General features: G+C 39.2%; 1 protein-coding gene across 3 annotated transcripts; it reads right to left on the bottom strand.

Annotated features, from left to right (window-relative positions):
• Nucleotides 1-36: 36 nt before the first annotated feature.
• On the bottom strand, nt 37-17,518 carry LOC109370509 (1-acylglycerol-3-phosphate O-acyltransferase Pnpla3-like). Of its 3 annotated transcripts, none has more exons than XM_085232624.1 (9): nt 17,179-17,518; nt 13,249-13,481; nt 12,440-12,505; nt 9,484-9,693; nt 8,334-8,394; nt 6,298-6,513; nt 5,200-5,332; nt 3,925-4,041; nt 37-2,106 (listed from the first exon to the last, which is right to left on the bottom strand). In XM_085232624.1, exons 1-9 carry the CDS (start codon nt 17,363-17,365, stop codon nt 1,815-1,817), a joined length of 1,515 nt encoding a protein of 504 aa, XP_085088750.1. In that variant the 5' UTR covers nt 17,366-17,518; the 3' UTR covers nt 37-1,814. The 3 variants fall into 3 exon arrangements, with proteins under 3 accessions (XP_085088750.1, XP_085088759.1, XP_085088766.1); XM_085232633.1 differs by lacking the exon at nt 17,179-17,518 and adding an exon at nt 14,958-17,160; XM_085232640.1 differs by lacking the exon at nt 17,179-17,518 and adding an exon at nt 16,761-17,160.
• Nucleotides 17,519-17,851: the final 333 nt, after the last annotated feature.

Genomic DNA, 17,851 nt, shown 5'->3' with positions numbered 1-17,851 from the left:
GGGAACGTAAAGTAACGCACAGAGACAGCAAACCCGGACATTTCATCTTTTAATTGTGGTTTCAATAACATTTCCATTTGAGGATACATACACACTAGACAGGAACAGAACAGGCGAAATAGAATAGCACCAGGTGTCCGTAACAAGAACGTGACAGCGGAGCTGTTTGGCCCCCAACAAAATATCATTTTAATGCTGTACCATTTAGTACTTCAAGCTTAGGGGAATGGCAGCTGAAAAGCTGCTTGAAGGCTGGTCCAATGCAGAAACACTCGAAAACTATGTACCCACACTGAAACTCCTGAAGGAAACATTCCCTTCTCTCTCCCTTACATACTGTTACTCAGCCCTGCTCCTCGCTCGCCGCAGTGCTCCCCCTGAGCACCCCTCCATCTCTTCCCTGGGCCCCTGCAGGGTTGCCCAGAATTCGTATCCACACACAGGAAGCCTCCAAACATCACACACCTGCTGCAAACACGTGGCAACCTGACCTCCAAAGACAGAGCTGCTTCCTTCCATTTAAGAGGAAAAGACACACCCAAGACACAATACTAAAACAGCAAAATTGGTCATTAATCTCAACAGGAACTACTTTTCCTGAAGTATTCATACACTGATACACTGTCTTTATTACATTTACACAGAACCTTCGTTGAGGGAAGCGATTACACCACTTATCACTCAATACAGATGTGATCCTGTCCACTTTCAACCCATTATTTGAGACCTTTGCACAGTCCCTGGATACTGCTGCTTCCACCAAATCTTACAGGTTTGCTTTGTGCAACAATTGTTCCTGAAAAACTCTCCTGGGGCTGTCAGGCCTTCCAGAGCCAGAAAGGACCCTTTTTTCTTCCCCCCAACTTGCCTGCAGCAAGAGGAAAGCTAAGGAAGAGCAGAAAAACATCCTGAGCTACAAGTGAAATAGATAGATCAAGAATGATTGGGTAGCAATTAGAGAGAAGACCAAAACATTAGCCACCACTCAATATACACTGAGGTACGTTAACATCTGCCATAAAGTTTAACACCTGAAATTACTAATCACAGCCACTATTTTACCTGCCTTTCAATACTTAGTCAAATATTAAGCTCTTATTGAGTACACAGAAGTCCTGTGAAGTCACTGAAACTACCTGATTGCATCTCAGGTGAAAGCATCCCAGTTCTCATGACTTTTTCCACTGAAGTATTCAAGGGAAAGAGCCACAGAGGAACCTGAGCAGTCATTGTCAGCTGTGCAATATGGACAATAACCTAGACTAACACTTTTCTTTCCTACACTATCTCATGCAGACAACTTTTCCGTAAATAGAACAGTATGTTTAACATAAGGCATACAGACATAGGAGGCCACTAAAAAGCACAAATGCGTATTTCCCTTTATGAAGTACAAATCCAGTTTCATTAAGTGCTATAAAAGTGATCCTAAAACATGTTATTGGAAATTATGTTTTTAAAAAGCTTTTGTTATCAATGCTTGTTTACCAAGATGTTTACAGAATTTACATTTTTGTCCTCAAAGTAGATTTAAAAAAAAACAAAAATCTCATTTCCAGAGAGATGTTGTTTACTACAAACCTTACTATAGTTTACTGAGCTGGTGCTTTGACAGGCACGTCGTCTGTCTCTTCCTATACGAGCCACTGTTTTAATGATCCGTAAAACAGCAAAATTCCAAAGGCAGATTTCTCAGGAAGTTGTAAACATTTTTCTAAGACTTATTGGCAATAAACAAAGTGACCTTTAGTCCTTTAGGATTTCAATTTCTCTGCCAAATTGGAATTTTGGAAGCTGTGGAATCTATTTCCAAATTAATATTCAGGAGCAGTTTGGAAGCTTGTCTCTGAGGAGGAGTCAAAATCTATTTCCAAACCAGACTCATCAGAATTCGGGAGAAAATTAGGATAGGAGTTTAAGTCTGACTCCTCCTTTGTCTTAGGAGAAGCATGTTTCATAACCGAGTCCATGTAGCATGAAGATTCCCAGAGCCAGGTTTCAATATCCGCAGAAGAATGAGGCATTTTAAGATGACAGTATGAAGAATGAAATTCCACAGCAGATGGAGCAGTCTGACATTTTCTTAGTGGTGCGTAATTGTCTTTCCTGTTTAAGAAAGAATGCAAAAAAAAAAAAAAAAGATAAAAATCAATAGCATTTAAATGATGTCTCTATTACTACTCAGATTTCTTACAGGGAATCTTCATAACAAAGAACACTATAGGGAAAAGGTTAATTCTAGATGTATTTAATGAGTTAGGACACAACAACAGGAAAAAGATCTTAAAACAACCTTATCTAGAAGAAAAGCATCCTATCATTATGTGATGTCCTCAGAAGTATATATAAAATTGTTACAAGTCACCACACTGTTCTAATATGTTTAGAAGGGGAGACCCAATTGGTGTGGTACCACTCGAACAGTTTTGATCTCCCCTAGCTACCCACTCATGACTCACAGCAATTACTGGACAGTAACAAGCACGGTCTCAACATTCACCAGGAAAGACAGTTTCTTTCCCTAAAAGTTCTCTCTCATCCCTTGCAGTGCCTTTAGGGAAACAAAGAAAAAAAAAAAAAAAAAAAAAACACCATTCACTCTCCTCTAAACAAACTGCCCATACATATGCTTCAACATCAGTTTCTATACTTGAATTTCAGGTGCACTAGAAGATACCATCCCAGCTGGTGAAGCTCCCAGAAGAATGCCTAAACTGCTCAAGTTTTCATGAGATTTAAGTCTGATTGCAAAAGAGAAGCTAGATCTGAAGACATAGGAGGAAGAAGGGAAAAAACAATGGGATTATTTCTTTTTAGAAAAGCAGCAGTAAGTTCTTGATGGATAGTCAAACACAGTACAAGCCCACAAAGAGTCACCTATAGAATATAGTGCAGGATTCTACATACACAGCCTCCGGACCTAGCCATCTGAAGGGGCAATCCATTTAAAGAAAGGCTTCAGAAAACTTCAAAGTTTAACAGTGTAAATGATTCTGTGGGTAGTGATCATTGCTGTGCTTTAACCCAGTAGGCATACAAGTACTACACAGTCACTAGCTGTGAGTGGTTGAAAGAAAATGGAGAGATAAATGCATGAGAGCTTATGTATTGAGATTAACACAGTTTACCAGGTCAAGCAAAAGCTACAAGCCAACCAAAACAAAGGATTCATTCACTACTTTCCATCAGCAGGCAGATGTTCAGCTATTTGTAGCACATCACACATCCTGATCTGTTAAGTTTAGATTTCTGCCTTCTCAATCCAAATCTTAGGAGAGTTCATTTTTATAGCCATTTGGACTTCAGAGACAGCCTGCAAACACCAGCTCTACTCTGACATGGCTGCACAACTCACTGTTACAGCAACAAATCTATTTTAAATGGAAAATGTGGGCTGTCATCTTATTTTGTAGAAGTTGTTCAAGATCCCTGCGCAAACACTAAGCTCCTCAGCAAAAGGTGAAACAAATGGCAGTCTTAGATTCATACCAGGGCAAGTTGTCACTGATTCCTGCATATACACAGCACTAAGAAGACTAACAGAAGCATTAAGTCTGGAAGGTTAAATCCCATACCAGTTTGATAGGAGAAGCATAATGTATCTAGTTACAACTGGGTTACAGAAGAGGTCTCTTCCATGGAAACAGAGGGTTTTTATTTCTCTATATGGAAATAGAGAAATAGTATAACTCTACCAATAGGTAACACCCGTCATCTGCAACACACAGCAGTCACTGATGAACTACAAAGAACTCCATACAGTATACTTAACAAATAAGAGTCAGAAGCAATAAGAACCATTTAATGCTACTCTTGAGAAAATTATCAAATCCTTTTAAGAGGGAAACTTATTAGTATTTGAAGCTCTGTTAAGAGAGAGCTTTTAAAAATACATAATTTGCATGCAGCAGCACACCAGTTTACCTGGATGTACAGAACAGCCTCTTTTTTGCCTGGGAATAAACTGTACCAGCAATCTGAAGAAGTTGTTCTTGCATCCATCGAACATCAGCAGGCATGTCAGGAAACCAGTTTACTAACCTACAACCAAAATACACAAGTTAGTTTGTAAAGAGAGCTCACGTTATGTTCCTACATAATGCATCCAACAAAACAGCTTGGAGAGAACAACAGCCGTGTTAACTCCCTCATCAGTATCTCCAGATCTTCACAACCTCTTTAGAATTCCATCTAATTCACTCATCTCTTCTCAACAACCTAAAGAAAAGAGCAGCACATATCACTAGGTCTCTGATCTATGCTGAGCATCTGACCAGCATATGCATTCTACCAAATTCTAGGTAGACTACAAAAAATTCCTCTTTCAGCCCTCTGTGTAGTAGGAACTTCCTGGTGAGTTTAAATGTTACATGGGAAACAAGAACAAAAGAAAAGCACAATGGAAGAACAATGAAGGCAGACATAGAATAATGTTACAAATGTTTTTTGCCTTTTCCCCTTAAGATGCTCCTAACAAGTCATTTACACTGGAGGAGGGGGAGAGGGGAAAAACCTCACGTAAGTCTGTTGATTGCCTCTCATTTGAGAAACATGGCACTTCTGCATCATTTTAAGTGGCACAGGGAAATATTTTACTGGAGTTCTACCTGGATCTGTTTACAGAACATATGATTTCTTCTAGTATTTTCAAAGTAAGGTAAAAGCATGTGTAGTGCAAATATTAGAATTCAATTAAGCAACACAACAGTTTAGGGTGCATGGAGTATAGTTCCTTCTTTGCAAGAGTCAGAAAACCTTTAAAATCAGCACTGTTTCAAGAGAACAACCCTCAGTAAACCTAAGCAAGTCCAATAAGAAAGTTCATTTGGCAAAGAAGCTCTTAGATTTCATTCCTGACTTCAGGAAGAAGCAAAAGCACAGAACTCCAGATGGAGTTCAAATACCACTGCAGAATACAGAAATAGTACTGAATAACCTGCCCAATCACAGGATTAAGGGTGCTTCTTTTGAGGAATTAAAAGACAGCTTTTAGCAGTAAATTCATTATTTAGACTTTTTCTTAGCAGGATTATTTATATAGATTGTAGAGGCTTTAGGAGGATGCACCTTATGTAGGTAAAAATAACTCTTTGGACAGTTTACATTTGAATTACAGAGTACCAGAGTATCTATAAAACTGAATAAGCATTCAATTGTACTCAAGTGCAATTACCAAGTGGTTCATGAAAACTTTCTTACCGTAAAGCAGCAGAATAAGCAGACTCCACAGGTAATGTATATGGTAGCATCAGATAGGATATCACCCGCATTGGGAAGAGTTTAGAGAACTGAGCATAGAATCCATTTGGTTCTTTACAAGCTTCCTGAAGCGCTTAAGAGTAATTGTGTTTGAGAAAGATGTTAGACTGTTTGGAAACTGTTCAATTATTTCACTCAAGTTTTGGTAATCTTCAGTCAGTATGATCAAGTATTACTGAATAAGGCTCAGATAGAAACTGGAAGAAGCAATCTCAAGGCACTTCTGATAAGTACTCTCAATGCTATTTTAAAATATGGGAAGCACTGGTTAATAGCACAAATAAAAAGACATTACTCAGAACTGTTAAGCAGTAAATTTAAGTATTAACTTCTTATGAGATGTAAGTATTTTTGGAGATGTGAACCTTATGTATTTCAGACAGCATTCTTGCCTTGTCTGAAACTGTGGAACTTTAAGAAGTTTAAATTCTAGAGTTCCACATGTTCCAGTTTTTATATACAGCTTTCAGAAGTTTCACACTTCATATTTTATTCTCCTAAGTCACTAAGACTACAAATTTCAGATCTTGAAAATACTGATCAGCATCCACAACAAAATTTTGGTAACAATTATAGACTAAGAAATATCAGAAGTGCTCCTGGTCTATTAAAACCTTGTTAAGACAACAGGAAAACCAGGCAATTAGAAATCTACTGAAGTATGATAATAAAAATAAGACAGGGGTAACCAGTGTTTGAATTTGAAGTTTAACTTTATTGTTAAATATACATTTACAAAGATACTGTAGACTTACAAACTAAATTCAAAACTACATGAGAATTTAATTCATGTCTCCACAAAGTGACTCCTTTGCCCTGTTTCAGTCTTATTCTTGTAGCTAAATCAAGATACACATTTCCATTTTCTACATACTTTGAGAACATTTCTGAGTTCAGCTGATCTCTGATGTCATAGGGAGTAATACAATTAAATAAAATAGCTTTTGTAAATTGTAAGATTAGAGTAAGGTTGAGGGGTAAGATGGAAAAATCACTATTTGCCATTTAAAGTTACAGAACACAGTCTGAAGAATGTACCTTTACGAAGCCTAGGAGGTAAACTCTCAAATATGCTCTTCTCCAGAGGCCACGGATTTTGCTTCAGCTGGTCACCAAGAACTTCCACCTGTGAAGTTTCTACTCTGTTGTTTTCAGACATATTTTTTGTCTTCATATAGCCAATGTGTTGTGCAGCTTCATGAGGATTTGTTTTTGTGAAGGACAAGCTGACATAAATTGAGTCATTGAGAATACCTGGAAGAGTCAAGAGCTTCCACTTAGGCTCAATTCACAGGTCTTCAGAGTACCTGTACTTTGTTTATCATTACAGGAGGTCTTATCCTGAAGGAACATTACCTACCTAATGTCAAATACACTTGTTCTTATAAGCATACAAAGATTTATTCATCATTATGCCTACTCTTGTAGGGATTTAGATCTTACTTTAAAAGAAATTCTAAAGCAAATGAAAAAAGTGAACAATTAATTGAAACTGAATCTGAAACATAGTCATTTGCCAAAGTAGTTTTCCAGCAGCAAAGCAAATAGTTTAGACAAGATGAGGAAAACTGACTTATTTTCATTTGAAAGAAAACATCTACAATGCATCAGACTAGAATGGGAAATCTGACACAGAAGGTATCGTAAGAATACTTTGAGGTGCTGTCACAAGGTACAAAAGGAAGGAGGCTAAATATTAAGATACATTCAAAGTAAACTAAACTAAATTAGCATTTGTAGCTGATAAGTGTCAAAAGTATATACAAAAGACTTTAGCAGAGAAGTTATGTGTATCAAAGTGTTCTGGATGGGGAAAAAAAAATAGGAGCTCCTATAGTTGAAACAGCTTAACGAGAAAGTAGATGCATAACTAAAGAGTTTGGAAAGGCTGTGGTAAAAACAGAAGTATCACATCAGTAGTATGAGAATGAGGACAAATAGTGCAATGCATAGGAGATGTGAGAAGACTCCACAAAAGACCTGCAAGCAATCTCAGATACAGCATCAGATGGAAGCGTGCACACAAAAAACTCATAGGTGCAGTACATGAACACAGCCTATCTTAGCATGGGCAGCCCCAAGCTATAGGCATATTTGTGTCTGCAAAAAGTTGTGCTTTTAATTATCTTGCAAAGGATCTAAAGTGGGACTCCCTTAAAAATTATTTAACAATATTACTAGAAATTAAGCTCTTAAGCAGAACTGGGATGTTCTTGAACATGAAGAAATTGTTTCAAGGAAGCAGGAATAATGTGTGCTTAGAGAATAAGCAACAAGCACATCAAGCTACAACTACATTACAGCACATTAGCTGGCACTAACTCTAATAGTACATAGATCATAATTTCCATTCCTATCATCTGACCCAGGACTATTTGCTTCTGCACCCAAAGAGTATGAGGATAGCATCTCATACATACAGTTATCTCCATGCTAAATAGTAAATGATTGTTTTTAACTTGTCTGTCTCAAATTTGAGCAAGGAGTGAGATTCATAATTATTTTACTTTGATTCAGGAGAAAGAGAAGATCTTTCAGTTATTCCTAAACTGGTCTGGATCCCAGTAACTGCTACATTGTAAGACTACTCATAAAGTCTTTTATGATATACACAAAGGATTTATCCATTACTTATTTAATACTATTGTTAGACAGTTCCCAGTTCTGGACTGTAATGTTTTTCCTATAAATTTACTTGGACAGTACAAGAGAGGAAATAAGAAGATGCAAATTGCACAAGAGCATAGTCTACTCCTATCCTTTGGTATTAAGGCAAAAGAAACTGATATAGTTTTCCTAGAATTATGAGTAGAATTCTTTGATAGTTTCACTAAACGATACAAGTACCGATTTAATACAAGAATGTTGAAAACTCTAAAGTGCAGTTTTTGTGTGACAACTACCTCAGACAAGTAGTTAAAACTGTATGATTTCTACCAGCTGAAATTGAGAATGAGACTATAAGTTATGAAACCCCTTGATCCCCCCCTCAACCCTTTCTAAAGAAATAACACCAACAAAAACCACACAGGTTAACAACATATCACCAATAATTATCCACAAGAGTAACATACCATTCTCTTTCAAGAATTTAAAAGCATCTGAATATCCTTGCTCACAGATCTCTCCTAGTACCTGTAAGCAGAGGGTAAACAAGTCAGCCAAATAACCAAATAAAAGTAATTCAAAATTCAGATCAAGAGTCTATAAAATAAAAAGCCACTTACAACTATCTTTCACCCTTGTTAGTGTAAAATTCTTACAGTTGCCGTAATCCTATAGATTCAGGTTAATAAGCCTACTGTGTGACACACACAGCCACACATACGACTGCTTATCTGTCATCTCCAACAGATGCGCTGAATCATTCAGTAAAAAGGACAGCATTCTAATGGCTTAGAAGAACTTCCTCTCATTTCATGTCTTTAGCATAATGTCAGAAGCAAGTAACAAAGCAACAGGATGGCTTGGTAGAATACATCAATTCCCCTCTTCCCTCCCCATTCTTCCCAATTCCCAGAACTACAAGAGGTCAGCTGTGCAATTCTCATGTTCCAGCTCAAACTCAGCCTTCCACATTCAGCAGATGCAACACCAGCTCACCTACTAATGTGCACAGTAGTCCTGGACAAAAGAAAAAAATTAACATATACATAAGTAGAATTTAATGTTTTTCTTTTTCAAAGTGGTTAAAAGAAAAAGCATCTACAGCGATCAAAACATTACTTCTCTGTAGTGTATCCCATGTCAACTGGCAGACTGTTTTCAATTTTTTTTCAGCTTCAGCAACTGCAATTCTAGTGATTTCCCTCATCAAGTCTGCAATTAAATGCTTAGCAAGACTAATATCTAATGTAAATAGTTTAGAACTTCTGCAAAGTTCCAAAGAAGCTGGTTAACAGGTAAACATGAAAGGACTCTAAACTGACAGTTATTAATTTACCAGTGTGGATTTTATGATAGAATCCTGTGGTAATTCCTAAAGAAATAGAGCAAGACAACGCCAATTTATGTCAGAATAACTAAAAAAAAAAACAAAAAACAAAACAAAAAAAAAAAAAACAACACCTACTAGCACAGACTATGAATAATGCAAATAAGAAGTGTCACGAGAAAACTTTATATGACCAGATAAAGTGCTGAGATTCCCAGAGCTTTGTGCAAAAGCAAAGCTTTTATACAGAAAAACGTTTTGCTAAAAAATACATGAAGGCAGTGACTTACCTTAGGCTCTGGTGGAAAGAGTGCTTGCGTTAAACGATAAAGGTTCCCCAAACTGAGCTGAATGCTGGTGTTAGTCACATTCATTTCATGAAAGTTGGCAGAATTCCCCTTTGGACAGATATCACACTCCCCAGCAAAAGGTGAAACGGTGATGGTATTCTTAGATTCATACTGAGGCAAGTTGTCACTGATTCCTCCATCCACATAGCGCTGCAAAGATTAAAAGTAAAAAGAACACTGACATTTTCTAGCTAGCAGATTTCCCATGTAGGAATTAAGTAGCATTTACAACTAGCAGAACGGTCTCTGCTATGCTCCCAGACTAAACATTTTGAATAGCATGCTTTATCCTGTAGTTCCACAGAAAATCTGAGTGTTCTATTTGGGATTTCTTCGGTATGTTTAAGAAAGAGCAAATCCATTTTAAGGATGATAATCCCACACAACGTGCTCTAAAGTAACTGGCACAATTGTCTCCTCTTCCTCAAAGAACTGCACTAACCTAAGAGGTACCACGGTGCTTCTGTAGAAAGAACAGAAGAGAATAGCTCTACACTTCAAAGTTTTAGGTTCCTCACTATTAAAACATTCTGTTTAAAATGAGTTGCTTTTAAGTGCTCTTGCAACTAGAATTTGCAATCAAAGGATGATAAATATTCAGACATTACAAAATTGCAAATAAAAGTGAAACAAAGCTTTGCACACAAGTTTAGAAGTTTCCCAAGTTGTACTTTTTTGTGTGTTCAGCTGCCCATGACCACAGTTTTAATGGATCATCATCTCAAATGTTTCAGGATCCAAGAACTGAAAAGTTCTACACTGAGGTAACAGATCTGCAATGCAGCAGCTGCAAAACTTAACCAGTCACTCACAGTAGCCTTCTCTCCAGCGGGGCCATTTTTTGACAGATATTCTAACAGCATCAAAAGATCACCTCCTTACCAACTTTGCTATTCCACTGGCTCCATTTTCCTCCTTCCTAACCAGGCGTCAGACAGAACCTGTGGGTCCTTTTATAAAACGGAAAGGCAAGGTGGTTTTCAGCAGGAGCAATCTGCTCAAAGCAATTTAATATGGATTGATGCTTGCTCCCCAAGCACTGTGAGAAACAAATTAGGAATGAGGAAAAGGACAGCTCAGAGCAATTTATTCAACATACTCTTCTAGAGAAGCCTGTCCCTACCTGTCAGCTTTCTTGGACACTCTTTAGACCCAGCAGTAAGCAGCTGCTGACAAACTTCCTACAGGCATATAATGCAATCACCAAACCCTTTGTGGAATCATCATAAGATGTATGGCCAAGAAGGAAATGCACAGCCACAGAATGCAGCCTTCTCATTAAATTATTCAGACGTAGAAGCACATGCCTAAATTATTTGGTTGGTTTTCAGTGGGTTTTTTTGGTTTTTGTTTTGGTTTTTTTGGGGGGGGCAATGGCAACTGTTTTTGTTGGTTGTTTTGTTTTTGGTTTTGGTTTTTTTTTTTTATTATTATTTTTGAGGTTTTTTTTTTTTGCTTTTTTTTTTTTTTTTTTTGCAGTTTCTGCCTACCTGATCCCCTTAACATGTTTTGAATCTAAAATACCTGAAAGGTATAAAACAAAAACCAAACAAAATACAACAACAAGCATCAACCCAACACGCTTCACAACTGGCAGTTAGGTAAAAAGATGACCTCTACTTAGATCCCTTTTTTCCCCAGCAAGTGAAAGACTGGTAGATCTCAATCACTCACTTTGCTAAGTGCACACTAGCCTGGTGTGCCTTGTCACAACGTAACTGTCTCTTACTAAAGACAAAAGGGAGAAAAGAAGGCAGAAAGAAACTTCATGTTGGGGAAGGACCTCAAATCCAACAGAAACCAGCCTCCTGCAGTTCTACCAGTTAGAGAATAGCTAGCCTAGGACTGAGGTTGTTTTATATTACGAAGTCCTTCAGCAAACCTGCTTCTTCTGCTGACGCTGTCAAATGGAACGCAACATAGTCTGGAAGGGTAATGCTCTGAAAATACTCCAAACTTCAGTTGTTGCAGCATATGCACACAGGCAAAGAGCTGTTCATATTGCTAGTATTGCACACTTATTAAACATTTCCCACAAGTCTCTGTATTATGTGCAGGAAGCACCAAGCCACTAAATGGCAAGAATCTACGAAGTTTAAATATTGGACATTCTACAGTATTTAAGTCCTACAGGAGTAGGATAATATTCTTACCAAGTTACAACATGTCTCCTAAGCATTAAAATGATACCAAAGTCATCGCAAATAACAAAAGGATAAGGTCCCTCCCCTCTCCCTTTCCTCAAAATAAGGCCAAATAAAGCATCACTTGTGCATGTTTGTACTCTGAATGAGGTCTTTTAAAATAACATTGTTGTCTGGTGACAAGGACTGAAGAGCCAGATAATCCTGGATCCACCTAAACCTTGGATTCAGTCCAACGTCCTGTTTTCATAACACCTTTAATCTGGAGGAGTTTAAAAAGACATACAAGGTTTAGAAGTACAGATAAAGAAAAGTCCCCATACAGTTCTAATCACTTTTGCTTTAATTTAAGCATTTCCTGGCTATCCTTGACCTTTACGTACTTACAGATAGCCTCAAGAACAGACTGTAATCAACACTTTTAAGGATTTTTTTTTTTTTTTTTTTAAATGTTCTTTCTTTTTTCATGCATTCCTCCCCTCTCCTTGTTTAAAGGAAATGAGATTTGGAAGGAAAGAAAACACAACTTAGTAAAAAACTCAGGATAGCCATGAAGTATCAAGAGATTGTGTAACCATGAGATTATATGCATTAATGGAAACAGACAAGCAACTTGTAACAAACATATAGGTACAGTACTAAGTGCTTTGATGAGAGGATTTTTTATACTATTATAACAAAAAAGAATATACACTTTCTTCTTTTATTTTCAGAAGATCTAAAAATAGTTCCAGCTGTTAACAGAGACTTACCACACCTCTAAATGATGGTGGAATTAGGCCACAATAAATTGGGACAAATGAACTACAGATCAATGCCTGTGGGAAAACGAGATTATATAAATTAAACAGTAACTGCTCTGTTACTGAAATTATCACTTATATTTATCTCTTCAAGTGCTAGCAAAGCTAACTGAACAAGCAACAAAATAAAAAACTCTTACATAATTACAAAAAAAAAAAAGAAGTTATAATCAAATATTATTTCATACAAAGGATGAGGACATTCAATTTTGTTATTAATGTAATAACATTTCATCTTGAAAGAAAAAAAAGATTTACAAGAAGACCATCTGTAGAAATGTTAATTAGAAAGAAAAAGTTTACTTTAATTCATTCAAGGTACACATTTTCTGAGTAAGCCATATAACCACTTCAGGAAACCTGCATGATTCCAGAGGAATGATATTGTACTAGCTTTTACACTGATATTAAGAAATTATTTAAAAAGAGCTACTTTTTAATGCTTCCTGACCACTGCTTTTCTAAGAATAACTTTGCAAAATATTCTTTGTGACAAATACAGTTGCTTTAGATGCAAATCACTTTAAAGGCATATCTGTTTTTAAGACTGATCTCTTGCACACCTACTCACTCCATTCATAGTTACATTAACTGGAAAAACTTGTAAATGAGTGTCATAACAAAGTTTGAATTAATTTTTAAAGTACAGTCAAAGTTAACAGCGACTTAAGATATCTTGTTTAAAATCAAAATGCAACAGAAGACATTAAATGGACTCAAGACTACCAAAACCTCAAAGTTGCCAAAAACAAACATACCTGGACAACTTCTTCTTTAGAATTAAAATTAGATATCAGTGTGTTTTTACCATCTGAGACTCTAGTTAGTGAAATGCACAATCTGCCCGATGACAACAGGTGAGTGTTTTCTGGCAGATTTCTCATCAAGCCATCTCTTATTATTTTTATCACATTAAATGAAGGATGCAAAGGACCAAGATTCCGCTTTCTAGCTTCTTTGGCTAATGCCAGAACATCTGCGCATGCTTCAGCTGCAAATAAAACACATTTCATTTAAAGATGGAAGTAAAAACAAACAAAACCCACACTTCCATTACTAAAGCATGTCTAGAGCTCCAACTGGCTGTCAGCATGAAAAAAAATATCAAGAGATTTTTAACACAGAAACTAACAGCCCATCAGTGTTTAACTGAGCTTCCTGAGGAGGGGAAAAAAAAAAAAGTCACTAAGACATTCTAATAGTTGTGTTCTGGTGAGGACCCAGCCACTAAGTTATTTATATTTGTTATTTCCGCATAGATTGCAGATGTAAAACACCCATGTGAAATACTCCTATTAAAAATTATTCATTCTGGAAATATGTTCTTTAAGAAGAAACGAAAATGAGTAACCTTCCACCAGCACAGACTATTCCATATGTAATATCCAAAAAGATTACTTAACACACTATCTCTGCTGAAGAAGCCTTGGTTCATCACAGCTAACAGAATTTGTTTGGCATTAACAACACATACTGTTACAGGGTTACAGGACACAGTAAAGGAAACATTTAGTGGAAACTTAGGTAGGGAACCTCAGCAGAGTAAGTTTTTAAAGCAAAGTAAAGTAAGGAACACAGTGGAGATTTGCAACACAGGTCTTCACCTAAATAGGTGTGTTTTTTTTTGTTTTTGTTTTTGTTTTTTTTTTTTAATAAAATGTCTGTTAGTTATTGGCTTAAATTTTCTCCAATTAAATCAGCATTTAGAAACTAGAGCAAACCACTACAGAGAACCATTGTTCCTACAGAACACCTAAAGTGCTCTAACAATCACACACACAGTCATGTTTAACAGGACTAACACAACAGCTCATCCACCTGACAAAGTTTTGTTTAAATACTGACTATTATGCTCCTCCAGGGCATACTTTGGGGATACTGCCTGATAAGCCAGTCAGCTTGAAAGCGGAAGGGGAGCAGGGGGAAGGAAGGTCAAAATAACAGGTCATTAACCTGAGTGATACATTACAAGGTCACCCACAAATATGGTCAGAACCTGCAAATTTTAACTTGCATAGCTTCTTTCTAGAACAGATAGCATTCAACTTACCAACCTAACCATCAACACTGCACTAGAAAGAACTTCGCTTAAGCTTCTGAGTTCAGTTTTTTTGAAAATATTGTTTTTTTATAGTATTATTTTCTCCTCTCATGTAATAATACTTCAACCTTTCTTAGCATACTAAGTCACATAGTTTTCTTTTAAGCATGGCCATCTGTGTGGGTGACCACATCATCACAAAAATATCAGGTATCCAAGACACCTATGGAGAAGATCTAAACTGTGAGCACCTCAATGGCCCATGTTTGGATCAACCTAAAATGCACATCATCCTCTGATGTACAGCCACCTCCAACCTCCTCCCTTCATCTTTCCCTGATCTCACGGTAGAAAGTTTCCCCCTCAGCCCAGCTAAGAACTCTTTCCACCCCCCCCTCCTCCTCCCCATGTTCAGTGGCTGCTTACATTTAGAATCACCAAGGTTGGAAAAGACCTCTCAGATCATCCAGTTCAACTGTCTGCCCATCATCAATATTTCCCAGTATCTGCTCAGAGTTCCCCATGCTCCAGCTGTGCCCCTGCTGCTCGCCCTTCCACCACACATCTCTCAGAAGAGCTGACTATCTTTCTTCCTACAGTGCATGGCAACTGTGAAAACGTGGGACATACAGCCACAACTGCAGAAATAAATACTGTGTATTACACCATATCAGTGTAAAAGAGCTACACAGTACAAACTAAAGAAGTATATGAAATTATTATAATGTTTCTTAAAACCTTAATGGTAACCCTCTGCTTTCACAGAACCATACAAAATTAGCAGTAAAAGGATGCAGAATTAACATGGGTGTTCCCTCTTATTGTAATAATTCAAAGATCTTAGAACGTGGCTGCTTTTGATGTCTTCTAATAACCTCAAGTGTCTTTAGAAAAGATAATTTCTAGGAGAGACACTCACCCATAAAGCTTAGTACCAGGGGTATGCTCACAAACACACATGCTAGTTATTCTATTATTTACAGATAATTCCTCTTGGCACATTAAAAAGAGATGATGTTGGAATAAAATGAAGTTTTCGAGTCTTAGTTCTTAAAATACTAAAATTCTTAAAAGCTGCTGATACCAAATATTTTCAGATGAGCAATATGAATTGTTTTTCAGCTTATAAGCATTTTTAACATTCAATGCAGCTTCCTAGACCTTTCAAGTAATCTACAATTAATTAGAACTTAATACCAGACATGTACTAAAACTAAATCACTACTGTGGACAAACATCATTTGTTTTAAAAGCTGGTATCAAGCTCGTAACAACTCATGTGTTACATTAGTACCTTCAGGCTCAATTGAAACATTTAAGTAGTGCAAGTGTATTGCTAGAGCCTTGAAGAAATTAATCAGAAGTGATAGAGACCAGCGACTGAGCAGCAGGGAGAAGCATTTCACCGCATCAGCCCTTTGCAGGCAGAGATCTTTTGTCATTTTAGTGAAGAGCTCCCCAGAATTCTGAAGAGAAAAACCAAACCCTCTCTCAGTTCAAAACATGTTCTCATTGTTTCCTCCTCTCCCTCTGAAATGTAAATATACAGTCTTACAGTTCTAAGCCTGTTAGGGGTACCACGAACAAAGACTCTCACTTTTGAGTCACAAGCCTTTATGCAATAGATCTTTTTGTTTTAAAAGGAAAATCATTAACAGATTCGCAGGAATTTCATACGCTTCTCAAAACACATTCTAGCTGCTATTTAAAACGGCTTAATATTTTATTGTATCAAGCTGCTTTAACAATTCAACATGTTAAATTTACTAGGCCAATATTTTGGGGTTCTCACAAGCCCTCAATAGGTGGAAGCGTGGTACGCTTCTCACACTGCCAGGCAAGCAATATTTCATAAGAGAGACTGCATTTACTCGCAAACTAGTATCTGTCATCAAGAAATATCTGGGACAGACACAAAATAGCACTAACTCGATTTCTTAAATTACAGCCAGACTGGTAGAACACCTAGCTATCCTGAGCTGGAAGAGACTCACGGTGATCATGGTGTCCAACCCACTGCACTGTACACAGAACCACCCAAAACCAAACCCCCACTCCTGAGAGCTGTGACAAACGCTGCTTGAACTTCAGCAGCTCAGTGCCACGACCCTGGAGAGCCTTTTCCAGTGCCCAAGTTCCCTCCGGAGTTGTTCCTAACAACTTATTAACATCAACCACCTTAAATCAACACCAACCACCTTAACCAACCCACTGTCTAGCTGGCAATACCGAGGCCAGAGAAGAGAAGCGCGTTGAAGCCAACCTCAGCGCTGATCGCACCTCACTCAGCCTCACCCCAAGGGAAGGCAAGCAAAGCTATAGGAGCAGCAGAGCAAAGCTAACTGAAACTCTAGCGCAAAGGTAACCGGAGCAGGGACGCGCTCGTTTCTCAGCAAGGCGCCCTGCGCTGCCTCCAGCCGCAGGCTGGGCCGTGAGAGGCGCTTCCCGCACAGCCTTCAGCGCCGCCCCGACCCCTGCACAACCGCGGGCAGCCGGCACCGCTCAGTTCGGCGGGCTGCCGGACGGACAAGGTCGATCAAGCAGGAACGCGGCCCGCCAACGCCGCGCCGCCGGCCCCGCCCGCACCCAGCCTGCCGCTGCCACCACCGCCCCCGCCCGTCCGCCCGCCCGCCCGCCCCGCTCCGACCCAGAGAGCCGCCTCCGACGAGCACGGCACCGGCCAGCGCCCCGGCCGAGGCGCCGTAGATATGCCGGGCGTCGCGGATGATGTGCGGGGCGTGCTCCTGCAGGCAGGTGGCCGCACCAATGTGGTAAACGCCCAGGAAGCCGCAGCCGGCAAAAGAAACGCTCCAGCCGCGCTCGCGGTCCAGCATGGCCAGCAGCGAGGCAGGGCGCCGCCGCACCGGGCCGGCACCACTCCCGCGGTCACCCCGCCGGTCGGCTGGCGGGGCCCTTCTGCGCCTTTACATGGCGGCCTCGCCCAGCGCCGCCCGCCCGCCAATCGCCCGCCGCCCCTCGCCGCGTCGCGATGGCAAAAGGCTGCACAGCCAATCCGCGGGTGGCCTCAGAGGAGGCCCCGCCTCGGGGCGCGGCAGCGGCACGCTGAGGCCAGGAGGCTGCTCGAGGCCCCGCGCGTTTGAGTCTGTAGGTGAGGGGGGGAGGTTGTGGTGGGTGCTGCGTTGTGGTCCAGGTCAGTACAGTGTAGCTCGGTGGGAAGCTCTCGTCTCTGCGTTTCTCGGCCGCGGACCCCGTGCATGGGGTAGAAAGTGCAGATTTAGCAATTTTCCCATTATCCGAGGCTCAAAAGATCATAGTGTACGTGTGATGATTTAAAACAGCATTTCATGACACTGCAAACA

Source organism: Meleagris gallopavo, chromosome 1 (genome assembly GCF_905368555.1).
Source record: "Meleagris gallopavo chromosome 1, MGAL_WU_HG_1.1, whole genome shotgun sequence".
Taxonomy (NCBI): domain Eukaryota; kingdom Metazoa; phylum Chordata; class Aves; order Galliformes; family Phasianidae; genus Meleagris; species Meleagris gallopavo.
This window is presented reverse-complemented; position numbering and strand designations above follow the sequence as displayed.